At 43.2% G+C, this 26,452-nt stretch overlaps 3 protein-coding genes across 6 annotated transcripts in view; 2 read left to right on the top strand and 1 right to left on the bottom strand.

The window, feature by feature from the left end:
* SLC26A9 (solute carrier family 26 member 9) overlaps window positions 1-16,821 on the top strand; it is a 52,305-nt gene extending 35,484 nt beyond the window's left edge. Inside the window, exons 14-21 of one of the 2 annotated variants that reach the window (XM_084853299.1) lie at window positions 2,696-2,788; window positions 3,610-3,729; window positions 5,450-5,767; window positions 6,562-6,616; window positions 9,184-9,281; window positions 10,615-10,674; window positions 13,938-14,003; window positions 14,577-14,624. In XM_084853299.1, coding sequence (XP_084709425.1) covers window positions 2,696-2,788; window positions 3,610-3,729; window positions 5,450-5,767; window positions 6,562-6,616; window positions 9,184-9,281; window positions 10,615-10,674; window positions 13,938-14,003; window positions 14,577-14,624 — 858 coding nt within the window. Of the gene's footprint in view, window positions 1-2,695; window positions 2,789-3,609; window positions 3,730-5,449; window positions 5,768-6,561; window positions 6,617-9,183; window positions 9,330-10,614; window positions 10,675-13,925; window positions 14,004-14,576 lie in introns of both variants that reach the window. The other variant, XM_084853298.1, reaches the window with a different exon arrangement.
* LOC146348507 (uncharacterized) lies at window positions 283-26,393 on the bottom strand. Of its 2 annotated transcripts, none has more exons than XM_084853302.1 (3): window positions 26,001-26,393; window positions 14,772-14,877; window positions 283-1,534 (listed from the first exon to the last, which is right to left on the bottom strand). In XM_084853302.1, exons 1-3 carry the CDS (start codon window positions 26,127-26,129, stop codon window positions 1,236-1,238), a joined length of 534 nt encoding a protein of 177 aa, XP_084709428.1. In that variant the 5' UTR covers window positions 26,130-26,393; the 3' UTR covers window positions 283-1,235. The 2 variants fall into 2 exon arrangements, with proteins under 2 accessions (XP_084709428.1, XP_084709429.1); XM_084853303.1 differs by having other exon boundaries at window positions 284-1,534; window positions 26,085-26,393.
* PM20D1 (peptidase M20 domain containing 1) overlaps window positions 25,375-26,452 on the top strand; it is a 30,667-nt gene continuing 29,589 nt past the window's right edge. The window contains exon 1 of one of the 2 annotated variants that reach the window (XM_084853301.1): window positions 25,375-25,653. In XM_084853301.1, the coding sequence (XP_084709427.1) occupies window positions 25,551-25,653 (103 nt within the window). In that variant the 5' untranslated portion in view covers window positions 25,375-25,550. Of the gene's footprint in view, window positions 25,654-26,184; window positions 26,418-26,452 lie in introns of those variants that run through there. The other variant, XM_084853300.1, reaches the window with a different exon arrangement.

Genomic DNA, 26,452 nt, shown 5'->3' with positions numbered 1-26,452 from the left:
ATTTTGAGCAGCCCCGGATTACTAAATGTCAAGGGGGCTCTATGTTGAACCACATTATTCTGGGGACCCGTAACTCCATCCCATATACCATGTTGTACCCAATGCCTGAATTCATCAATGCACAATTCTTTCCTGACATTTCCATATATACAGTATAGAATATGTAAATTCAGTCCCGTTTAACCTCAGAACCTGCACCAAATGGGTCCGAAGCACCCTAGTGGGTATCCAAGCTAATCCCAACAGGTTAACATCACCACAGAACATCACCACAGACAAGATTGTAGATTGAACCTCTTTTTAAGGCTTTATTGCGGAAAACTCAGGAAAATACAAAGTAAAGAAAGTGGCATGGTGGTTATATGAGCATTAGAAATTCTCTCTGCAATTACAGGGAAAGAGAATACAACAAAAATAGAAGATAAATCAAAAGAATTGCAATTGCCAAAGCTGGTACTATGAGCTTGGCCAATAAGATAACAGCTTGAGCTTCTAACATTGTTGTGACTCCTCTTTCCAACTTACTCTTGTTTACTACTTGCAGTTCAAAGCTAAACAAAAACAATTCAACCTATGTTGAACTCTCCCGTTACCTCCTCCTGCTTCTTACTTGAATACAAAAACTTATGCTGAAGCATTACTAAGTTCCTCTAGGCATAGGAAGAGTAGAGGAAGGAGTTGGAGTGAACAGAAAACTCAAGACTTGGGAATAATTCCAGTTGTCACCTCTGAAGATGGGATTCCAAATGGAGATATAACCTCCAAGTCCCAAGCTTAGAAAACACTCCAAGTCCCAAACCCAGAAATCATCCTAAGTCCCAAAGCCTAAGAGTCTAAAGAGGTCCATAGTTACCTAAGTCCGTGGGTCTGGTGGCATGGCAGAAAGAGGGAAGTGGAGCAGCAGCAGCAGGAGGAACAAAAAGCACCACCCCGGAGCTCCCATTCCCTGGGCTTTTATACCCCTGTTCTGGTCAAAGGTGGGGCCTAAGGAACAATGAGACAATCAGCCTCCAATAGAAAATTGGGTTCGAGCACGTGGTTAAAGCATTTGCTCACCAATCAGAAACAAGGTGTCCCATCTATCTCCCATAATTTCATGTGTCTGGGGAACGTGTCTGGCACCATTACAAACGGGCTACTTTGAAATGTCCCAACATATGACCCAAAGTCTACCATCTGAACATGCTATCTTGATTGACGCATTTCTCTTTGGTATATCTTCTTTGAACTCCCAGTCATCTTTGGCAGTTTTTGGTCATAACTGCCCAAACGCCTCCTCCTAGTTTCCGCTCGTGCTCAGGGCTACACTTCCCCGCCCAACTAGCCATCGAGTAGGGACATTCTCTTATCAGCTGGTGTACACCACGAGAAGTCAAAACAGTACTTTTCCTCCTCTCAGGAGGCATCTGAGCATGCTCAGTTCTGCTGTTCATCTCACTTAGGCACTGTGCCAGCACGTCGTGGCCTTGAGCAAACTCTGTGAAGCCGCTTGTAAAGACAGCTGCATTTTTCCCCCCCTTCTTCAAAGACAGTCCTGAAAAATATCAGTTAGAGTCTCAGTTAGTAAAATAACATCATTTAGTATAGAATCAGACTTCATGGTCTTCTCGCCCAGGGGTCAAGAGTCCGGAATATAAAGCTGGTTACAAGTCTGGGGTCTTCTAGGGGCTCTTCTTGTGGGCCTCTCCCAGATTAAATCAGCCATCTTTACTCTGTTAACCCTTTTTAGTACCAGATTAAAAGAATACACAATCATGTTCTGAGCTGTAGAGAAGGTTATGGAAGCCAGACATAGGGAGCAGGATAGGTAACCTTTTCATGCAAGAGGTACTAATTATATAGCCTGGCTGAAGGCCTACTTTATAACATAGTTTGCATGCAGAAGTAGGGAAACCTACTGGATCTCTTACTCACTCTCTGTTTTCCTTTCTCCAGTCAGGACAAAGATAAAAAAGTTAATGGATTTTTCTTCTCACAATGAAAGTGGAGGCTCTGACTAAAGTGAGACCTCAATCCAGTCAGGAGCTATGCAGTTTACAGAAATGGGCTAGTTGGGTGGGAGACTCACACACATAAATGGGTGCTGCATACCCACAACCAGAAATAGGGCACTCATAGCCCTATTTAAAAGCTGAAGTCCTGCCAACCAGATGTTCTGGTATGAGCTTGGGCTGGAATCAATTCTCTCCTGCCCCCTGCCCCCATACACATTTGCCATCAAGAATGTGTAGATCAGAAGAAGCCTGCTACTACAATGCTGCCACCTACCCCAACACAGGTCTGGCCCTAGCCTTAGGCAGAGTGAGGCAACTGCCTCAAGCAGCAGGTGCTAGGGAGTAGGGAGATACAGTGAGATGTTGGGAGGCCAGAGCAGCTGTGTGTGCCACATGGCCTACCCTGCAACCCCCTAAGATAGCCTGCTGCTTTCAGGTATAGTGGAGGATGCTATCCCATCACCAGTGATGAATTATGATTCAACTGCCAGCTTGGTTGCCTTTTGTACACAGAATGTGAGGGAGGGCATCATGTTGTCCTTCACTTAAGGCAACAAAATATCTTGGGCTGGCCCTGATCCTGCACATTCATGTTCATATGAATGTGCAGGAGGAACATATGAAAAGTAGGTCCAGATCTCTTCTTCTCTTTTTCTTATCCTCTTTTGCAGTCTGAACCCTGTCAATCCCTCTCTCTGCAGGTCCAAGAAATAGATGGAATTAAAATCGTCACCTACTGCTCCCCACTGTACTTCGCTAATTCAGAGATATTCAGGGAGAAAGTTATTGCCAAGGTAAGAAATGTTGGGCCAAAGTTAGCAAGATGTTTTATCACCAGGCTGCTTTTCACACCGTAAGTTTCTAGATCCTTGCTTTCTTTGCAAGGGTAGATCTGGAACCTGGAGGTGGTTGTGGGGGCAAGAGGCTTGGTAGGGAGGAAGTCAAGAGACAATCGAGCAGCGGAAAAAGGCTTGAGCATCCCCTCCCCTCACTTTTAACCCTTCCCTCCTGAAAATCCAACACAAAACTGCTCATACACCAAGATCTTCAGACGGCCTACTTCAGGTCCTCGCACTATCTGTGATGAGGCGGGTGGTGTAGGGGAAAGGGCCTTCTTGGAGATGAAGCCCTGCTTGTGAAATACATGCCCCCAGGGAGGCTTACCTCCTTGCATCACCTCCTCTGATGTCTGCAGCAGGCAAATACATTTTATTTTCCCCAGCTCTTTTAACAACTTCCATTGTTTCACTCTGTTCTATTTGTAAGCCACGCTAAATGTCTTTTATTGAAGGGTGGCATAAACATCCTTTAAAAAAATAAATAAATCACCCCTTCTCAAGTGCTTATTGCAAAGGAGAAGCAGCCACTGGACAAACCGTCACACACGGCTGCACTGAAACATTTTCTTTGTACCTCAGATTGAACCCAATATCCTAGCCCTGCTCATTGTTTCCCTATGACTGTTTCGAAATGTAAAGAGAAGGCCTGCTCCTCTTCTTTTTCAACTCTACATTAAAATTATAGAGTCCCAGTTTGGACACCAGATTCATGCCCAGACATTGTAAGAGCTAAGGCAGGAAAACAACCAAGGTTACTATCTTTTTTTTTTTAACAGACTGGTGTGGATCCCATAAAAGTCTACTTGTCCAGAAAAAAGTATGTGAAGCATCAGGAGAAGGTGACAGCAGCAGCACAGAAAACAAGCAAACTAAAATCTCTCTTCAGGAAAAACAAGGTAACTTAGCAACTATCCTAGTTGTGAAAGCTCCTGTCTCTTCATAATTGACTTGGCATAGCCTACCCCAGTCTGGTGCCCTCCAGATGTGTTGGACTGCAACTCCTGTTTTTTTCAGTCAAGCAAACCACAGAGAGAGCTTCGGCTATTGGGCAGTATAGAAATGTAATAAATAAACACATCTGGAGGACACCAGGTTGGGGAAAGCTGGATTAGGGCATTAGCTTTTTTTGTATGGCCAGTGGGCAGCCTTATTGAGGATAAGATAGCCCTACTTACCTTAGCCATTTAAAAAAGGCGGGAGCTGTCCACTGCAACACTGGAGAGTCTCTCCACACAGCCTAGAAAGAACTGTTGCTACTGGAGAAGATAGTATTGTTGATGTTTACCAACTTGAGGGAAATTCCTGTAGCCTACATGAACACTCCTGCCCATTGGTGGAACCATGAGGGACTCTACAGAGTGGTTAACAGCTTTTTAAAATATATTTTAATACATTTTTTAAAAAAATTACAGAATGGTATGGGTAAGTGGCTGAGTCATTCATCGTGAGTGATGATACAGCCACTATCCAACAGGAGTACATGACACTTCTGCACTTGCTACAGCAATCAATGCACTAACTTTTCCCAGTGACAATATACTGAATATATCTTTCTTTTTTATAAACTGCTGATCTGCAAAGGGCCTTGCTTGATGCCCTCCAGATATTTTGGACTACAGCTCTCATAGGTCCCTGTGAGTATGGTCAGGGATTGTGGGAATTGTAGTCCAAACCTTCTGGAGGGCACCCAGTTGCTTACCCCTTTAGCACAGGTATATGTATACTTAAGCATCAAATCTTCTGGTCTTGTTCTTTTCCAAAGCAGTGAAGCGTGTATACATAGGACTGTAGCCTTAATTAACTGAATTAACTGAAAATTAGATGCATAATGTAAATATTGCTGCTTCCCCAAGTGGTGTTGTTTTGAAACCTACTTACTCAGCAACTGAGAGAAAACTAAAAAAAATACAGATAATTGTCACACATGAAACAAGAACGATTTGCTCAGCAACAAGATACTTGCAAAGTGACTGCACCACAAAACACAGACTGTGTTTGAAAACCTTAGAATGCATGTGCCCAGCCCTGTAAGACTGAAGGATGGACACAGTGGTGTTGGCTTGCAAATGTGTATTTCAGATTAAAAGGCTGGGCCAGAGTGGATTTTTTTCCTGTTGGATTTATCATTATAAGAGTACTTTCAGACAGAGGGCTTCTAGCATTACCAATAAGAAATTGTGCAGCTATTCCATCTTTTGTGAAATTGTGCAGCTATTCCATCTTAATGAATTATCTGTAGTAAGAGAAAAGATGAAAGAAGTGGTGGGAAAACACAGCAGGAGGGTTACAAGTTGAAGACAAAGACATCTGGACCCCACATAAAATTTTGTGAATCAGGAAGGCAAAGAGGCCCTAAAAGCCTTTCCTGGATGCATCCTTCTTCTCTGGATCCATCAGTACTTTAACTAATCTCTTCATTTAAAGTCCTGTGTGAATTTCTTTTAATTTTTTAAACTTTGTATAACTGTATTTGATGGTCTTGCTTTTTACTTTTAATAATTATTTTATGGCACTTTCTGATATTTTGCTAACTGGTAGAAAGTTGGTATGTGTTTGTATAATCACTAAAATAAATATAAATTTATCCTGAATGAAGTATCTCTTCCTTTCCTACAGACTATGTCTCTGCAAGAGCTCCAGAAGGATTTTGGAAGTACTTCTCCAATAGATACCAACAACAACCAGACAGCTGCCAATGGCAACAGCATCTCCTATATTGCCTTCAACCCAGCTGTGAACACTGCGAGGCAGATCAATCCCTCCTGTGAACAGGAAAGCACTGCTAGTCATCGGAGCAGCACCTCCAGTGTTATCCCAGCCTCAAACATTGATCCTATGACCACAGCACCCCCATTTGTCAACTTCCACACAATTATCCTGGATATGAGTGGAGTTTGCTTTGTGGATCTGATGGGCACAAAAGCTTTGGGAAAGGTGAGTTGCTGTTATCTTACTGGCATGGAGAGGTTTTATGACATGGTGATGGCCAGAATTAACAAGGGTCAGAAATTCAGAATACATCAGAAAGAGGATGCTGTCATGCTCTGAGACAAGCAAGACTGGCAAGAAATAATACATATCACTGTAGTGCAAGCTGTCAGCAAAGAACAAGGGTTGGGACAAAGTCTAGAATCAACACAATCATGACACAATTTTGCACATATCTTGATGGAAAATACAGGATACAAAGGCTGTGCGAGCAAAAGCAGCAATACAAAATACACATTGATCATGGACAGATATAGCCAGTAGCCAACATATTGCTTTAGCTCTTTCAATAAGCTCTGTTGGTTTTGAATACATGTATACAGTCAGGATCTGGAGTAAGCCACAAAGTAAGGAGATTCTGGTGCAACACCTGCAGAACTACAACTCTCCAGTGGCCTGGTGGTCAGGATGCTCAAGATCCAGATTATCTGTGCCTTCTGTTTTGAATCCCACAATACTATCTTTATTTTAAAAGGCAGCCTTTTTTCAATAAGCTGAGTACCTATTCCCATTGCTGTTCCAGTGGCTAGGCTTAGGGTTATACACTGCATCAAAGCAGCTGAATACTTTTAAAATACAGTGCTATGCACCGTTTGTTGTTTTCTTCTTCTAACATTGGAATTCATTATCCAAACATACCATGTCTAAAATGTGAAGTGCATCCTAAATTAATGATCTCTCAGCTTGTGTTGTAAAACCATGTGAAAGCAAATATTCTGTTTTTTGGTCTCCTCGTGTAGCTGTGCACCAACTACCAGAGGATCGGCATTAAAGTCTTCCTGGCCAATATACCTGGTAAGAATATTACCCCATGTACCACTCTTCATCTCTCTTCCATTTTTGAGGACCTTGAAAAAGGGCAGAACCACTGCTAGAGACAGGAATATACTACACCTGAAACCTATTGCCACCTTCATATGTATTGCAAACATCTACACCAGGGATGGGCAGAAGGTAGATCAGAATCTACTTATAGATCTCTGGTGATCTATAAGGAGGTGATCTAAAGTAGACTGGCAAGGATTTCTGTTTCCCAATTGTTTAACAATAGCAGCAATAAAATAACTCATCCCCACCCTAAAATTATATTGCTGAAATGAAGAAAGCTTGTTATAACCAGGTCTGGATTGTTGTGTGAAAGGACTGTGAGCTCCCTTCTGTTCTGGTACTCAAAACAAATTCCTGAGCTCAGATCTCTTTCATTCCAAGTGTATGTCTTTTGGTGGATCTTGTGGTTTCTGCAAGTAAATCCATAGCCAAGTGTACAGTGTTGTCCTCTCCCCTTGCCCACCCCTCGTGGTTGCTACACATACACCCTTCTCCTGTCATTTTGAAGACAGGTGCTTCTCAGAACCATTGTACTATCCTGTTTTGTGTGTGCATTTTTACAGTTGAAGTAGTGCAACTGTGAACATTTTTAAAGTTGTCACTTTTAAAGAGTGTCTACTCTATAGCGCAAAGGGATTGTAGCTAAGCTTACTTGGTTAGGAACCAGGCTGCAAATCCCTTTAATTTTACCTGAGAATGCTAGCTAGTCTAGATAATTTCATAATTGGATCTAATTAAACAACCCAATCAAATCAGCTTCACAACATGGCTAAAAAGACTTGCTAGCTCGATTTTCACTGCTTGCTATTTGCACTTGTGGTGCAGGGCATAAAACGGCTCCGAAGCTGGAAATGTACAGCTTGTAATAGAGAAAGGAGGGGCATCCCCAGCACATCACCCACCTTCCCCAGGGACAACTCCTCCCACTGTGCCTCCATCACACAATTTCCTATCCACACCTGTAAAAAGACTGTGTTGCTATTCTGTTCTTTCCATCCTTAATGGATTTTCAGCAGTAAGAAAAAAGATGGAAGCAGCTGCGGGAAAACACAGGAGGCTTAAATTGGTTTACAATGTTGTTTACACCCCCCCCCCCATAAAATTGTGGAAAGGAAGCCCTATGATTGTACATTAAAAGCCTCATCTGGAAGCACCCTTGATCACAGCTTCCTGATGCTTCTTTGCATTTAAAAAAAAAAAACTCAGGGAAAGATTCAGACAAATTAAACTGATTGTTGCATGTAGTTTCTGTTCATCTGCTAGTATTAAATTTCCAAAGTGACCTGGTTTTGTATCGGGTCCCTGATGCAGACACACCATTCCATTGTGGCTGTTTCAGGCAGGTAACGTGCATGGTGATTCATAGTGCATGGTGATTCATAGCACAGCCTGTCTGTAGTCAGAAGGAAGACCCACAAAAGTTTTTTTTAATAAATCACACAAAAGCAAATGAAAAGACAGGAATAAAAGACTTACGTGATTGGAAGGGGGGGGGTTGTTTTGTTTGACTGCATTTCTTTTAGATCCAGTGGTTTTCTTTTTTGAAATCATTAGCTATTGCTAACTGTTGTAAATGTGTGACTTTACCTAACCATAAGAGGTAGGATTAGTCCTCAAATTTCCTGGACTTTATTGTTCTCAATAGTAGTGCATAATTGACATGCCAAAGCAAATTAAACCCAATCACATGGAAGTAAGCTGGAAACAAAGAGTGAAAGGATGCTTTGGGGGTGGGGGACTCTAAATATTTTATTTGTGATTATAATTTTGTCCATCATCTTTAAAGAGGAATCATGTAGGGTTTCTGCCCTTTGCTTTCAGTGAAATAAGGGCATCTCACAGACTACCCTGAAACAGCTGTATTATCACACAGCTTTTTAAGAATTATGAGATTCCCTTAAATAGAGTGTTATTATTATAGTAGTGATAGGATGTTTTAAAAAAACAAAAACAAACTTAATTTGTTTCAGTTATTGCTTTTTAAAACTTGTTGCATTTTTTTCATAACAAACATGAAACTGATTCAGAGAACCTCATGATTCTCTCTTTTTGCTGGACCTGTGAGCAAGGTGCAAAATGATGTGAATCACCATGTCTTAGGGGTTAGTGACACTGTGTTCCTCTCTATCCATACCATTTCTTGACCCAGAAACAATCCTGCTGCACATGAACCAACTGTATCCAAATGTGTTGCCTGACAAACCCATTTTCCAACTAGGGATGGGGCAATTCATTTAGTCGTCCTTCTCAATCCATCAAACAAGCTTCAGACTGAAACAGCTGCAATAGGGCTATTCCTAGCTTTGTTCACCTGTGAGATTCTCTGTCAATTGCAGCAAGTCCTCTGGGCTTTAAATAAGGGAGTCTTTTGTGCTGCATAGGCCCTCTGCAACAGGCAGATGTTATTCTCACTCCATTGGACAACTCTTTTCCCACAGCAAATATACTGAAAAGGATGTGCCCTGATACAAATATCTTTCCAGCATACAACTTCTGCTTTTAGTAACTTTATGTATTGTTGTCTCCTTCACTAGCCCAAGTGTATGATGACATTCGCACGGGCGGAGTCTTTGAAGAAGGAGGCCTTGAGCCCAGTCACCTCTTCGTGACCATCCATGACGCTGTGCTGTTCGCAACAATTAATGGCAACAGAGCCATACATCGTCCTGTCTTAGAGCAGGTATAGATGATTCACTACCTTACCCAGACCAGTGCAGCTGTATGTGCGTGTGTGTTTCATGCTCTTCCATATTATTTTCAGACATTTTCTTAGGACAGTGATAAGCAACTAGAATGCCTAACAGGCTAATTTAGGGTAGAATATGAAATGCAACCCAATCTGTTGCCCTCTTCCCCTTATTCATCACTACCAATAGACTCACAGCCCCACTCTTGACCACCGGAAATCCTTTAACGCCTCAAAGTTTCCTCTCTGGCCATTAGTCATTGTCCAGCCATTTTCAAGCCTGGCTCTGCAGCCATAAGTGCTAGATACTTGGTGTGTTTTGTTTATTTTGTTTTTAATGAATGCTAAAGCCTTTCTACTAGAACAAGCTGTGAAAAGGAACTGGTGGAAGGGGATAAAGGGCTCCTTTTAGTCATGACAAGGGCACTGCTGAGTGGCTGGCCAATGGGTGTCAGTGATTGGTTTGCACAGTCACCCCAGCTTAAACAAGCCACAATTGTTTGTTTAAGGCACAGCATGTGCCAGGCACAAATTGAATAATCTTTGCCCAGGTGCGGCTTGTCATGTCATCTGAATCCAGGTGGCATGGGTTGTTGGAGGGTTAAATAACACTCAAATAACCCAGCAACAGCCCATGGGTTATATGAGTGTTATTTAACCCTCCAATAAGCTATGCTGCCCAAGTTCAGATGACATGACGAGCTGTGCCTGGGCAGCAATTATTCAAATCGCACCTGGCACACGCAGAAGCCACCATGGCTTGTTTAAGCTGCAGTGATCATGCAAACCAGCAGTGTGTGCTAGTTTTAGGATATAGGCTGCCAACTATCCTACCACCAGAACTGTAGCTAGCAGTTTTTGTGCTGTGGGCAGCTCTTAACTTTAGCACATACAAAAATATTAAAGAGAAAGGGACACAAAATGGAAGCACAAATGCATGGTAAAGATAAGATTTTGAAGCATGTGAAGTGGGGCAAAGGGATGGTTATGGCAGGCACTTTCAATCCATTTTACTATTCCAGTTCCATTTTACCTACACTTTTACATGGCTGTGTTCTGCCCTACAGCCCATGCTTGGCCAGCCCTAGTTTTGCTGCTGCCCTGAGAGAAGGTAATAGCTGACCCCTCCTGGAAATCTATTAGTGCTGACCATACTACAAATGAAGATGAAGTACATGGGAGTTGTTGACAGTCCAGGTTAAAAATGGATAACACTTCTTTAAAATAATTGGGTTTGGATAGTTGCATGTAAATAGATACTGTGTATGGTGGATAGAAGGCAGAAAGCAAAGACCACGGGGGTGTTTCAACAACAACAGAAGGAGAAGCAAATGGAGGAGTACCAAATTTTTTAAAAGGAATCAGCTTTTCTGTACTTTGGTCTATCCAGGGCTCCATGAGCGAGTGCTCAGCACCGGTAAAAATCACTTCCAGGTGGGGGTTGGAGTGAACATCATCTGACTGGCAGGGCCTGCTCAACAAATAAGAGAGGCTCTCCCCTGCTCTCCCCCCGCTTCTCCTTTCCCCTGAAGCTCCAGATGCACCTGCATTTCAGGAACAAGCCTCAATGACCACAATAGGAGTTACTTCTGAGTAGACACATATGCGTTTGCTGGGAAACAGGAAACATCTGTTGTCTTGATAAAGATCACTCCTTCTTTCTTTCTTTCTCTCACCTCCCTGACCTGCATTAAGTATTTCCTTAAAGCAACAATCATTACAAGAACAGAGTGTAAAATAAACAATCAGTAGGAACACAGTGTTCTAGCTGCCATGCTGGATCAATCGAAGCTTCAACATTAAGGCTCCTAAATGCGTTATTTCGATTCATGGGAATCTCAGTGACATCCTGGGGTGCACATTTTGGGGACAAGCTTCATTGAGCACAATGGGAGTTACTTCTGAGTAGACACTAACTGGTTTAAGTAGGGACGGGAAACATGTAGGAAACACCCTTTGACCGGGGTCACATTGAAAGGCACACCCCTGGGCAGGGCTAGCGTTGTTGTTGTTCAGTCGTTAAGTCGTGTCCAACTCTTCATGCCGCCATGGACCATAGCACGCCAGGCCTTCCTGTCCTCCGCTCTCTCCCGGAGTGTACTCAAGTTCATATTCATTGCATCGGTGATGCTATCTAGCCATCTCATCCTCTGCCATCCCCTTCTCCTTTTGCCTTCAATCTTTCCCAGCATCAGGGTCTTTTCCAGGGAGTTTTCTCTTCGCATTAGGTGGCCAAAATATTTGAGCTTCAGCTTCAGTACCTGCCCTTCCAGTGAGCAGTCAGGTTGATTTCCTTTCGGATGGACTGATTTGACCTCCTTGCAGTCCAGGGGACTCGTAAGAGTCTTCTCCAGCACCACAGTTCAAAGGCATCAATTCTTCGGCGCTCAGCCTTCCTTATAGTTCAGCTCTCACAGCTGTACATTACTACTGGGAAAAGGGCTAGCATACCCAAGGTAATGTGGGGATTGGGGCACACAACAACTATACTGAGGAGAACCTGACTTAAGGAAAAGAATCGGACTTTAAGCAGTCTCAGGAAATAAGTTTTTTCCCCGATAAGCTCCAGGGTGGCTGCTGGATGGCCACAGCGTCACCTAACCCTAACGATCTCAACACGCAGCCAGCTCAGAGTAAATCGATCATGGCAACAGTGTGGCATTTGCTAAAAATGAGTGGCATATTATTTATTTAGTCATAAGAAACACCAAGCTATCTTATAACATGGTAAAATGCCCCATATCTCAGGGGTGTGTGTGTGTGTGTGTGTATAAACAGCAATCTATACTTGTGGTTCATATAAACTGAATGTTGTCTGGTGAAACAGTCTGTTGCAGAGGGCATTCTGCTTTTGTGCTTTCTTCGCTCTGGAAGCCTTCACAGGAGGGACTTTGTTATTATACTTCCTATCTGTAGGATCTTGATGGAAATGCTGAGAAAGAGCTCCAGATGGAGATCGGAGATTTATTGTGCTAGGCCTCGTAGAGATAATCAGTTGACCTACCAGGTCAAACTAACTGACTACCACCAGAATGAGCTTCAGTTTATTGGCCCTCACCCAGTCCATTACTGAATCCCAAATACTGACTCAGCACATCTACCATCTCACCTGAATATGATTAGAAGGAGAAACAGAGCTGGATGTCATCAGCATATTGATGGCAATTCACTCTAATATCTCACCACTGAATGTATGAAGTGGCTCTGAATGAACTGTATTTAAGGAGAGTTAGTATGAAACTTCTGTCTGTGTCTTCGAGCTGTGATGGTTCATTCAGACCTACAAGTCACCACTTGATGCTGCAGTTCTCAAGTGATGAATATGCACGTGTGAATCAAAGCAAATCTTTGTGATGCATGCAACAAAATAGCAGAAAATACATTTTCAAAAAAAATCACATTGCATTGAAGTCATGGGGTAGTCTTGCTCCTGGTTTCTTTATTTGCATTTCTTCACTTGATAAAGGATTTGTCAACCCAGCCTTCAGCTGACATGATGGAATGCCTTATCTTTGCTGTATGGCAACTGTATTTACTCCTACAAGATTTGCTGAAGGTGAAACCATCTGTTTATCATTTGGATATGGGGCAAAGGATTTGTCCTTGTTCCATAGTGGGTGGGTCTAAATCTACAGGCTTGGTAGGAGACAGAAATGTAGGGCCAGAACAATCTTTTAAGAAGCCTAGCCTGCACCACATACACAAATATTTGTGTCTACCACATTCATGGTAGATGTTTGTGTACATTTTTTTAACTTTAAATGATTGTCACTCCATTCCTCCCTTGGCACATTGTTCTTGTGCCCAATGATAAAGAAATCTTACTTTCCTAAATCATCTGCTTTCTATTTAAACCTATTTAAACTATTAAGAATTTGACGAATCCGAAGAACAATCCAAACAACATTGATACCAAAACTGTTCACAGAATCAATGTCTTAGGGCCTGTTCTTGCACGATGCTTAGTACTTGGATGAGTACATGTATACAAAATATGTGCATGGTGTGTCAACTACAAAGAGCACCTGAGTCTTTCTAGCCATCCTACTCCTTAAAACAGATGAGTACAAAATATATCCTAACCATTGTTCCTTACACAATCCAGCTAGTTTTCATGGCATTTGAAGGAAGAGTAAAGGTATTGCCAAGAGTAAAGGTGTAACAAAGCATTTTTATAAACATGTCATCGTGCCTCCAATTAACCTTTACATTCTGCAATAACATTCAGGTCTGAAATTCTAGTTCAGTCTGAGAGTAGGTTTACGTCAGCTCCCTGACCCATGGCAATTATCTTCACAGATTATTTTGTGACTAGTTACATTTGTGTCGTACATGATCATAACGTTTGTAGTAGCTGCTGAAAAACTCGCAAGAGATATGCACTGTTTATTGCTGTATCTCATGTTAGGTTGATCATCTTAAATAGGTGCAAACTGATTTGTCACCTTGCTGTAATTCTGTATTAGTAATTGAATCCTCTCCAGTCTTGTGCTGACTTCTGGTTTCAATCAAATGACTGACTGACAAACTACATTATCATGTTTTTTAGCTTGTAAACAATAACCAGTTATTTATCATGTTTTAATACAGAGGACAAGTCAGATAGAAGTCTCTATCTCTGATGAGTCTCTGGAAGACAGCAGTGCTGAATTCCAAAATTTGGAAGAGGTAAGTTTAAAGGAAACGTTGGCAGTGAGTGAAAATTTGAACTCTCTTTCAACCATAGTGGGGCTGATGACACGACAGCACACCATGGGTTATTTAACCTAAAGTGAGGCTGCAGCATGTCCAGGGCATGTGCAGCTGCAATTTTGAATATGCAACCCCCTCTTGGTAGTTGTCATGTTGTGTCAACCCAGTGAGCATGGGTAATGTGAGGGTTAAACAACCCTCATGGTCTTTGTTTAACCTTCGCAAAACCCACACTCGCCGGGTTCACATGACATGACAACCCCCAAGCGGGTGGTGTGTATGTAATGTGGTGCCCATGGGTGTTGCAGCTCATCATGAATTAAATATCCCACAATGAGCTGTGGCGTGTTGTCCAAACCCGGGCAATGGGTTGTATCCAGACTAAGTTAGTCACATGTTAGTCCCATTGAAACCAATGGGACAAGTTAGTCATGACTAAACTAAGCGTGACTTACATAGTCTGAATTCCCATCACATGCCTCTTACATTTCTGACCTGTTACTAGTATCCTCGGCATCAGTTCTAACTCAAATCCTTCCTTTCTCCTAGGAAATGTTTGGAAGCATTTTTCATTCGGACACACAGACAGCACTGTGAACTCATTAAGAACACTCATGTGATGGCGAACGTCTTGACCATTACTTTATCAAGAAAGGTTCCTGTCTGAATGGCAAGGACAATGGCCTTTGTGCATTTTTGGCACGGGACCATTTTGCAGCACAGAGGCCATAGTGTCACTCTTACCTGACATTCTCTTCTCCTTCCATTCCTCTCTGGTCAGAGCAACTGATTCTTGAAGCAGTTGGCAGGGGTAACAGAAGAAAGAACTCAGGGAATCCCCTTTGTCAATCTAGAAGAAGCAGAAGAGTAGCAGGACTATTACTACTTCTCTCTAGTCCCCATTTTCCTCATCCCACACTTCAAGCAATGCTTATGTACCCATAAGTGTGTAAGTAGTAACATGCATATCTAGAAACTCTCTGGCATCAGACTTGTTCTTATAAGGAAAAACAAAAGGAAATGCAAAGAATAATTGATTGATTGTCAGATATAACTCTCATGAGGTGCAGCAATTCAGGTGTGCAAGGGAATGGTTGTTCTAAAGTGCACACTGACTTTATAGACTTCATGCAAAAATTAAACACACTTCTGATGATGCTGCCTAGCTCTTCCACTGCTTTTCTTCCTAAAACCTAATACAAAACTCATTTTTTGTAGGCTGAATGTACCAATATATTTGGTGACTATCAATCATTTCTTGGAACAAGTGCTGTATTTGCTGTGGTACTGAGCATCATCAAACTGCTGCCTAGAGGTAGTGCTGCCTTCTCCGTTACAATCACCCCACTTTTTTTCTCTTTTTTTAGGAATTTTTTTTTTGGGTGGGGGGACTATTACTTTCCATAGGAACTGCCTGCACAGACAGATCCTTTCATAGTACTTGGAATCCAAAGATGCTTATTTGAAACATGGCCTGACTAAATGTACACTGAAGCCAAAGAGAATGTTTTCATTTACTGTAATGGGCTTTTGGCTAGTCCTTGTGTTTAGGAATCTCAAGAGAATAGCTACTTCCACAGTATTTTGGTGCTGTGGCTTCCTATTCTTGATAACTAAACATTTACAAAAGTTTCAGCTTAGGTTCATTTTGAGAAATAAACAAAGCTTCTGAAGGGACCAATTTTCCAGAACCTGATTGTCAGTCCCATACATATTCAGTACAGGATATGATAAGGATAAATTGTCCTAAATACCATATTAAAAATATTTTGATTATAGCCTACTTGATGCTCAAGCTTCACTTTATATGCAATTTTGGCTTAAGGACTCTAAATTGGTTCATAGGACAAAACTCAAGAGCAGCATTTAGTTTATTATCTGATCCTTCTCTTGCCGTTTGTTTTAACCTATTCAAATGCTATATGGATTTTCTTAAAGTATGTCACAGATGAAGAGAATCTACCTCTCAGGCAGACCTGTCTGACTAGTTAGCCTAGAAAAATGTCTCTTTTTTAATTTTATTTTGTAAATGTGAAGTAATTTTTATATAAAAATGTGAATGATGCAAATTGCTATTGATGTTCTGTAGTTTTCTGCTGTAATTCTTTCTTGCATCCCCAGGGTGTTGAATCTGTAAAGACTATGGCATTAAATGTTCTAAAGTGAATGCAAAGCCTGAGATGTGCAGCACAAGCCAAAGGACATGAAGAAAAACTGTAATATCTGCCTGATGTTCAGGTTGTGCAAAAATGTTGATCTCTAAAAAAATGTTACTGTCCACATGAGGTTTTGGGGATCAAAAAGGAAAGGTTCCTCCTGTGCAAGCACCAAGTCATTGCTGACTCCTAGAGGGACGCCGCTTTCGCTGGCATTTTCATGGCAGACTATAGCGGGGTGGTTTGCCATTGCCTTCCCCAGTCGTGACTGCCTTTCCCCCAACAAGCTGGGTACTCATTTTACCGACCTCGGGAGGATGGAAGCCTGAGTCGACCTGAGCTGGCTACCTGGGACCCAGCTTCCACTGTGATCGAACTCAGGTTGTGGGGAGAGTTTCGGTTGCAATACTGCCACCTACCACTCTGCGCCACACAAGGCTCTTTTGGGGATCAAAACTCTCCAGCAATTTCCAAAGGAAAAAAAAAATTAGGGCAAGAAAATGAACTTGAAACAAAAATAAAATGATCGAGTTTTTCAAAATATTATATTGTTATAAATAGTGGGAAATCAACTAGATTTTGAAAGTGTTCTTAATGTAGTTAAGTTTGGAACTTTTAAAATATATGGTTTTGAAGCTGAAACCAAGTGTTTGTTTAATTCTTAGGGCATCTCTACACCTCCAGTTTATTGCACATTCATTATTGCATTCACTGAATTGTGCATGTCCATTACATGACGTCGTCATCATCCAGTCATTATCCCACCATTTCCACTCGCCTATCCTGTGTTTTCCTCAAATGGAAAAAAATTGGTATTTTTCCAAATATGTGCAAACAGAGCACCATGACCTCCGCATGTATTTCTCTCCTAGCAGGAATGAACCACTGTGCATTGACAGCTGTGAGTGGTTGTTTTGGGTTGTTGGGGGTGCAGTCATGATGATGAAGGGGGTTGTTGGGGGTGCAGTGACGACGGTCTGTGGGGCATGTCATCTTTTGCAGCTGTGCCATTTTGGGTCCTCACCATTTTCAGCCTGCAGTGTTCTGAACAAGGCAGCAGAGCGGCATGCCAGCTTTCTGACCTGCCGGGACACCCCCCTGCTGTGCATTCCGAGCCAGTAAATGGCAGAGATTGTCAAAAACACTGAACAGGGAGGCAGGAGCCCCAGGGAGATGGGGGGGCTGTCTCTGTGTCAGTCCCCATCCACTAGTACTGTGTAAGGGGAGGAAAGGGGCAGGAACTAGTGAGGAATTCTTGCTACACTCTGAGCACATGTAATACAGAAAAGTGACGATGCCTCTGAGCGTAGGGATGTACAAAACACTTACCTGGCTCCGCGCCATGGCATCCGCGGTGGGGGGGAGGTGCCCCATCCCTCACTCTGGAATTCCCCCTGGGTGGCTTCGTGGAGCCACCAGCTGGGGCCGGTCGCAGCCGGAGTTCCGGTTGCTGCGGCTGCAAATGGCAGCCGTCGTAGCAGCCGCCATTTGCGTCCTTGCAGGCAGCCATGATAGGCTACGTAAGTATTTACGTAGCCTATCACTGTAAAGGCATCCACCAGTTGCAGCCACAGCAGCCCAGCAGTGGCCGGCTGGGAGACCAGCCGGAGCTGCCGCCGCCGGAGCTGCATCTGCCCCAGATAAGCTCCATCCCGGGGGAATTCCGCGGGGTGGCAGGGGTGGGAGGCCTTTCCGCCACGGATTCCGGCGGGCTGGATTCTTTAGAAGAAGAATCTGGAGTCCATGGAGGAATTCTCTGACATCCCTATCTGAGCGGTATCACCACCCCCATGAGAAGCAAAAAAAAAAATAATCCAATGGGGTCAGCCATCTAAAGAGAACAACCCAGTCCTGCAATGATACCGGATGGGGAAAGAACTGGCATTGATGTGGAATTCTCCACCAGTGTGAGGGAGCCCTTAGAATGGTCACAAACATAAAAGACCTTGAGATGTAATTAGAATCATAGAATAGTAGGGTTGGAAGGGGCCTATGAGACCATCGAGTCCAACCCCCTGCTAAGTGCAGGAATCTAAGTCAACACATCCCTGACAGATGGCTGTCCAGCTTCATCTTGAATGCCTCCAGTGTGGGAGAGCCCTCTACCTCCCTAGGTAATTGGTTCCATTGTCGTATTGCTCTAACAGTCAGGAAGCTTTTCCTGATGTTCAGCCAGAATCTGGCTTCCTGTAACTTGAGCCCATTATTCCGTGTCCTGCCCTCTGGGATGATCGAGAAGAGATCCTGGCCTTCCTCTCTGTGACAACCTTTCAAGTACTTGAAGAGCGCTATCATCTCTCCCCTCAGTCTTCTTTTCTCAAGGCTAAACGTGCCCAGTTCTTTCAGTCTCTGCTCATAGGGGTATGTTTCCAGTTCCCTGATCATCTTCGTTGCCCTCCTCTGAACCCTCTCCAGTTTGTCTGCATCCTTCTTAAAGTATGGTGCCCAGAACTGGCAACTTCAAATGAGGCCTAACCAGTGCTGAGTAGAGGGGAACTAGTACTTCATGTGACTTGGAAGCTATACGTCTATTAATGCAGCCCAAAATAGCATTTGCCTTTTTTGCAGCCACATCACATTGTTGGCTAATATTCAGCTTGTGATCTACAACAATTCCAAGATCCTTCTCGCTTGTAGTATTATTGAGCCAAGGATCACCCATCTTGTAACTGTGCATTTGGTTTCTTTTTTCTTTTTTTCCTTGGGATAACACAGCATTGTGGCTTCCAAATAAATGACAACGCCCAACTTGCAATGAAAACAGAACTTGATGAATCATCCAGAGTGGGCAAACATAACCTGGATTACAACTTCACAGTTTCCTTAGTTTGGTTCTGCATAGTATCTCATCTCCAGGGGCACTTCCGGACAGAGGCATTTTTGAGGTTGTACAGACAATAACTTAGAGGTGGTATTGTAGAATTATTATTTCCTGCAGTGCACATCTTCATCCCTACCCCACTATAGTTTTTGGTGAAAGCAGCTTTACAAGTTTCCATAGCGCCTCAAGTGGTACCCAAAACTAGCCCCCCAGCAGCATGACCAACACTGCTGCAATAAATGTGTGTTCACACCTATTGGCGAGCATCTGTGACACATTGCATGAAAAGTAAAACACTCCACCTCCCATGTCTCAAGGTTTTAAGGTTTTCTTAAATTGAGAAGTGTTAAAGCAACAGATGCATGCACATCCATTTATCCTGCTGTGTGCATCGTTCCCTCCAATAGTGAACTTCGGTGGTTGAGTGCCTATCAGTCTGGAAGTGAAATAGGGCCACCAAAAAATAAGGGAGTGGTTTCTACGTACTTGGGAGGCTCCATAAGTGCACAGAAGTATAGAAGTTTGTAAATTAAAAGAAAACAAAAACAGCCCAAACGGGACCTGTGATCTTCCAGGGCTAAAGGCACAAAGATCTGGGGCCTGTCTTCATGGGAGATTTGCTGTGGACTGGGACTGTTTGGAGGTCCTTTGCAGCATATGACATCATAGCCAGTCTGCAGCCACCCTGGAGTTTATCTGTGGGGAAGCCACATTTTTGCAGAGTATTTTTACTCCTTTGTTCTTCTTAATTTGGCTCCCCTGCGATTCAGCTGCTGTGTGCCCATCCCTTTACTTTAAATTCGGTATGATCAGGTGTTCCTAGGGGTGTTGTCTTTCACCTGGCTGTGCCCTGAGTAGCCTAGGTAACTAGAGTAACTAGCCTGCCTTTCCAACTTATCGAAGCACTAGAGAGCTCTTCTGTGCCTTCAGAATCGCGCTGTACTTCATTTTCGCCAGTAGGAGTAACTAGCCTCTGTTTCCCTATTGAGAGCTGTCATGATGCGCCTCCCTGATGTTTGCATTACTTCACTTCTCCGATGTTGAGTTAATTCACTTCTCTGATGTCACGTTACTTCATTTCTCTGATATTTATTTATTCATTTCTATACCGCCCAATAGCCAAAGCTCTCTGGACGGTTCACAAACAATTTACCTTACTTCAGTGCTTGTCTGCTCCTTGCTTTACTTCACCGCTTCTCTGAGGTTTGCGTTAATTCACTCGCAGTAAAAACGGGTTGGAAGCTATAACCGTGACAGTTTGCTGGAATAGGGCGAAATTGGGGTGGTGGGGTGCTCTCATGGGGAGCCTTCAGATGGTGTACCGGATAATCTGGGATTTTGGCTTCTTTATGGAAAAGTGAATGAACAGGGAGCTTATACGCTCTCCTTTGGCATTAAACAAATGCGCACTGGGGCTTTATTGCAGTAGCGATCTACTGAGGTATTGGGATCACAGGAGCAGAGAAGCCTGTCCTGCAAGCTGGGAGAAGTGGCCAGAGAAGTAGACAGCGGGGTTAGAGCTATAAGTCCCTGATTGTTTGCTGGAATGGGGATTATTTGCGCTGGTAGGGTGCTCTCATGGGGAGCGAGTATCTAGCCTGCCTTTTGTCTGTAGTCTTTTTCCCATTGAGAAAATCCGAGCCATGATGTTTTCTCCCTTAAAGGTGCAGTTTCACTATTTTGATGAGCCAGGATAGTGGCTTGACTCATTCACAGAATGCAGGCTGTTTTCTCATTCATAAAAGTGCAGTTTTAATCTCTTTCACATATCCCGATACTGGATGAGAATCTCTGTGAAGCCAACGCCACCGCTTGTGTGCATGTTTAGTTGGAAGTAAGTTTAGCTCCCCAGTAAGAAGTAAAACTGAATGAGAGAGAGAGTTGTGGGGTAAACTTCAGGGCTTCCAGTAAACCTCCCTGAGCAGCAGAGCATGGACAGGGGTGGAGAACATCTCTCTCATGCACTCAGCAGCACCTAAGGGGTTGATGATGTTTTTCAGGAAATCAGTTTTGACCTGTCAGATGCACACGAAGCAAGAAATGCAGGGGTTTAGGTAGTGCATACTCAGCTTTTCCTGCTTCGTGTGCCACTGATGGCCAAAGCCAATTTAATGAAAATCTGGATAAAACTCCAACACACTTCTCATTCTGTTGTGATGAAGATCCCCCCAAGGTAAAGGTAACTTCTGGGTTCACATTGACAGCTAAAGGCAGGAAGTCCTGTCTTTACAGTTACCTTTTTATGTGCATGTGTGTGGGGAATAAATAGCTGCCAAACACAGCTACACTAAAATCCTGGATTCCTCAATCATTTGGGTATCTCTCATTTCTACCCAGGTGGTAAAAAAGGGGTGTAAAAGAAATCAAATTTTGCAGATTTGTAAATCTATCAATTTAATCTGTAGTCGAAAGCAGTTGAAACATGAAGTGTCAGTGGACAGGGTGGGGGAGGAAAGATGGAGAGCAGGGGAAGAGGGGAGATTGGCCAGCTCAAGTCCTTAGCAGTGAGTTTTTCTGGATGTGGATGGATTATGGCGGGGGATGTGTGGCTTAGGTTTAAAAAAAATTCACCTCCCTGTGCTTTATGGGGACAATTAAGGGGAAAGGATAGGAAAAAGGACACCCTTTCTCAGAAAAACAGCCATCTGCAAAGAATTTCACTTATCATTTCCAGTAGTATATGAGATATTTTGAAAGCAATTACATCAAAATATGGTGTGAAGTCTTTAGTAGGTTACTAATATCCCAAACATTCATAGACTGTTGATTTCTAAATGGTATGAATGAGAGATTTTGCAAACTGTTGTGAGTATTGTGTAAGTGTTTACTTGGAATATTGCAATGTCTTTTACGTGTGGCTGCTTTTGAAATAGTTCAGAAACTTCAGCTAGTCTTAAACAAGGCAGCTAGATAGGGAGTGGTTGATATGATCACATTATAAGCAGCACTGAGCAGCACTTTGCAGGCATGAAAGCTGATACACTGCAACTTATTCCTGTAGAGTATGCACAGAAGTAGAGTATGAGTAGAGTATGCACAGAACTGAGCTGTGGCTTCTTAGCTTGAAAGCTCTTGCACTGGCGCTTACTCTGAAGTAGACATGCATAGAATTGAGCTGTGATTTGTATGCTTGGTTGAAAAATGTCCAAATTGGTACAAATTACATTTTGCTTTGGGCCCACCCACTGCCCTTGACCTCTCCCGTTCCCTACCCACTGCTGGAATGTGGCCCCAGAAACTGTTCCCAAACTGAAATTTGGACCTCGGGCAGAAAAAGCTTCACCACCCCTTATTTAAAGCCTTAAACAGCCTGGGGCAGAGTTACCTGAAGGTGTGTCACTCTGGAAAGAACTTCATACTACTGATTATTTATTTGTCTATCTACATATTTATATCCTGCCTGGGGTGGGGGGAATTAATGGCATCTTACAGATAATGGCCATACAAACAATAACAAAATTAAGTCAACAATAAAATGAAAACACTAAAAACAGTAAAACAACAACAGTTTAAAACAGAACTATCAAGTTAGCATTCATAGGAACTATAAAATGCTTTTCCTTTATAAACATGTTTTCAACCCAAGTTTAAAAGCACACAGTGAAGGGGCTTGAGCTGATTTCCCCAGGAGGAAACTCTACTGTGTTGGTGCAAAAAGGTCCTTTCTCTAGTACTTACCAAATATGTCTGGCTAAAAAGCAGAACAGAGCCTGAGAAGATATTAGAATCTAGGTAAGTTCATATGGATGAAAGTGATCGTTTACCTAACCTTTAGAATTTAAAGTTTAGATGACAATGATGATAATAATAATGATAACAATGATAATAAACAAAATGGTATACATTTTAGCAGGATCATGTCTAGGGCTGGGTCTAAGATAAATTGCATCCTGGTGGCACCCCCCCTCAATCAGCTTACAATTTCTTCTGTTATTATCCATAGTCCTGCATAGTATTTAAAGTTCTTATAGCACTTGGCAATGTTGTCTCAAAGTAAAGCCATGTTCTGCTGATTTTTAACAAGAACAAATGACATTAAAATGGAAACTGGAAAAGGAACATACTTTAAAACCTAAACAGATGGAAGTACATTTTTATAGTTAGTACTCAAATTTATTTATTTATTTATTAAATCTATTAATCGCCCATCTGGCTGGTCACCCAGCCACTCTGGGCGATGTACAGAATATAATAAAACAGTTTAAAAGAATAAAATTCTACAATAAAAATGTTTTCTAAAATACCCTAACCCACCCCACATGCCTGCCTGAACAACCACATTTTTAATGCATGGCCGAAGCCCATTAAAGAGGGGGGATGGAGGAGTTCTCTAGGGAGGGGGATCCACAGAGTGGGCCACCACAGAAAAGGCCCTCTCCCTAGTCCCCACCAGTCTAGCTGTCCTGGCTGATGGGTCAGAGAGAAGGCCATCCAAGGCCATAACTTGTAGAATTGGGGGGTGGGGATGGGGGTGGGAAGATTAAAGACACTTACTGCTTTTGTTGCCCATAGCTCTCTGTAGACAGTACACTCAACAAACTCCACGACAATGGAAGGAGAAGAGAATGGAGGAGTACCGGATTTTTTTTTAAAAGAATCAGCTTTGCTGCGCTTTGGTCCATGCAGAGCTCTATGAGCAAGTGCTCCGCACCAGTAAAAATTGCTTTACAAAACTGGTGGGGGTGCGAGTGAACATCATCTGACCGGCAGGGGCTGCTCAACCAATAGGAAACCTTCCCCCCTCCCCTCTTTCCCCTGAAAGTCCAGATGCACATGCATTTCAGGAGCAAGCCTCACTGAGGACAGTGGGAGTTACTTCTGAGTAGACACACATACTGGTGCTGGGAAAGGGGGGGGGGACACAGAGATGGGAAACAAGCCCCCTTTCTAACTGCAGGATCTCTATACAAAGGTGTCAAGTAGTTATTTCCTAAGGCAATAAATCAAGCCATGGAGAATCGCAGGTTCCGTAAAGCACTTACAGGCTTCAAGGAAACCAGCCCCCTTTCTAACCACAGGATCTCTATAAGGAAGGTGTGAGGTAGTTACTTCCTAAGGCAATAAACTAAGCCATGGAGCAGGTTCAGTAAAGCACTTTACGGGCTTCAGGGAATCAGTGCTTTAAACTCTGTATTCAATTCAGAGAGATCGCTGTAAATTCAGATGTGTGCAAGCCTCATTGAGCACAATGGGAGTTACTTCTAAGTAGATACTAATTGGTTTGTGTTGGGAAACACAGGGGACAGGAAACACCCCTTCACTGCAAGGCACACCCCTGGGCAGGGTTAGAATACCTGAGGTAAATGCAGGGGCTAGGGCATATTAACAGCTATACCACAGAGAACCCAACTTAAGGAAAAGAATCGGACTTTAAGCAGTCTCAGGAAATCCAGTTTTCCCTGATAAGCTTCAGGGTGACTATGACTTCATGTATCCCTAACCATCTCAATACACAGCCAGCTTGGAGTACATCACTGGTGGAGACACCCCCGTGGAGACATGGTCCAGGTCACCAAGCTCAGTTTGGTTCCCTGGGTGAGCACCCAGCTCATCCACTCCTAAGGCCAGCCCTGATTATGCCTCAAGTGTTCCAAGATATCTGAATACTATCTAAACAGAGTTTCATTACAATTGTATAACTATGTTAGACATGGCAATCTCGGTCACGATGGATATGGTGGCTGCAGTGTAGGGAGAGAGGTAGGGAGAGAATTTATCTGCCCAGCAGCATCCACTTGCAATTTGAACACTGGGAAAAACTGAGATGCGGGGAAGATGTTTATATCCCCTACAAAAACACATCTGCACCATGCAATATATTCTCAAAAAATGAATAATCCTTACAAGCCATCAGGAACGCTTCATACCTTTTTTTTTTTTCCTTTTTTTTTACCCCTACATTAGATCAATATCCATGTAGGAAAAAGCAAAGTTTGCCCATTGTGTAATCAGTCAGTGTCACATCTGAAGTGTGTATTTTGTCAGAAGTACGTATATCAGCACAAGAATGCTGATATACAACCACAGTGCACACGGGCTCCCAATCTGTTGCTTAAATATTTGTACTTGAAATATACATACTTCTTACCCCACCCACTCCAGCTAGCACCTCATTACAGTTTGATCCTATGCATATATCTTGTAACTAAGTCCTACTTAGTTGAATTTACTGCACTCTTATTGCTCCTTTCTCCAAATATTTTGGGAAGGCATGCATCCCTGAAGTGAGACTTTGAATACTGAGGTTACATTCCTTCCAACTACTAGGCAATACTACCCAATTTAGCCTCTACTGACTCTTTACCTAGTTCACTACCTAAAAACAATCTCCATCCAGCTTGAAGATTATAATACTCCCCCTACTGTATTTTACAAAGTGCAGATTTGGATTCTTCACCATGCCCGGGAATGTTTTTACTTTTCCTACACCCCCGCTACACTATCCCTCCCCCACCCCACCCCCAGTACCAGCCTGAAGACATTCTGTGGTACTGGAAAGCTTGTTTGCTACTCTTTACATTTTAGTCGGTCCTAATAAAGGTATTTATGAACTTGAGCACACTCCGGGAGAGAGCGCAGGACAGGAAGGCCTGGCGTGCTATGGTCCTTGGGGTCACGAAGAGTCGGACACGACTGAACAACAATAAAGGTATTTATTAACTTTGAGCTTGTTTTCTAATAGACCCGTTGTGAGGCATGTTCCTATGCATGTTTAGTCTGAAGTAAATCCCACCGTGTTCAGTGGGGCTCACTCCCAGGAAACTGCAGCCTTGAGGCTGTAACATCATGCTGAAGAGGTTTCTACCGTGCCCTACTACACAAGCAACATCTATTTCCCCCCTCTTCCCCATTTTTTAACATCAAGAAGTGTTTTGTGGAACACAAAACCCATCTCTCGCGATTTTTAAACGGTCCTAACACAAGTATTACGAATAGACTCTGCAAGTAAGTATCTTTCCTTGGGAATTCGGTCCCATTTTATCCAATGGGGCTTACTTCCAAGTAACTGCACACGGGATGGCCCAGCCTTAGCAGGAGGCGACGAGAGGCCTCTGAAAAAACACTTCGAGAGGGACAGACCGTCAAGAAGCCTTCTCCGTGCGTGCGATGAATAACCAGCTTCATTAATGATTGGCGAGACGCCGCGCCTGTCTACCAAAGTCTCTGCTAAAGCGCGGCCAGAACACGGCAAGATGGCGGCGCTCGGCGCCCGGTTGCGAAGGGGCCTGCGGGTTGCCGGCTTGGGGCTGTGCGGGACGGTCTTGGTCTTGGTGGTGGCGGTGCTTGTCCGAGCCTATGGTACGCGGCCCTCCGCGCCGGCTCCTGGGCTTCGGGCACGGAGGGAGCAGCCCCCGCGTGTGGAGCCTGTGTTTAGTCCCCGAGAGCGGCGGGAGCTCAAGGAGGCGCTCCAAGGTAAAAACGGGGCTGTGACAGACTGACACCGAGCG

Source organism: Heloderma suspectum, chromosome 4, assembly GCF_057233095.1.
Source record: "Heloderma suspectum isolate Gila_16-S chromosome 4, 16-S_ref, whole genome shotgun sequence".
Lineage (NCBI taxonomy): Eukaryota > Metazoa > Chordata > Lepidosauria > Squamata > Helodermatidae > Heloderma > Heloderma suspectum.
The sequence above is the reverse complement of the archived record's forward strand: the minus strand, read 5'-3'. Positions and strand labels throughout refer to the sequence as shown.

What these genes read in the sequence shown, in the direction of transcription:
- LOC146348507 (XM_084853302.1), bottom strand. Translation starts at nt 26,129, where the DNA reads ATGAAGCTGGTTATTCATCGCACGCACGGAGAAGGCTTCTTGACGGTC. An exon ending in CCGTGTGCAGTTACTTGGAA is followed by an intron (nt 14,878 to 26,000) that starts GTAAGCCCCATT and finishes TGCTTCTTCTAG; the next exon opens with ATTGACAAAGGGGATTCCCT. An exon ending in GAAGGAGAAGAGAATGTCAG is followed by an intron (nt 1,535 to 14,771) that starts GTAAGAGTGACA and finishes GATATTTTTCAG; the next exon opens with GACTGTCTTTGAAGAAGGGG.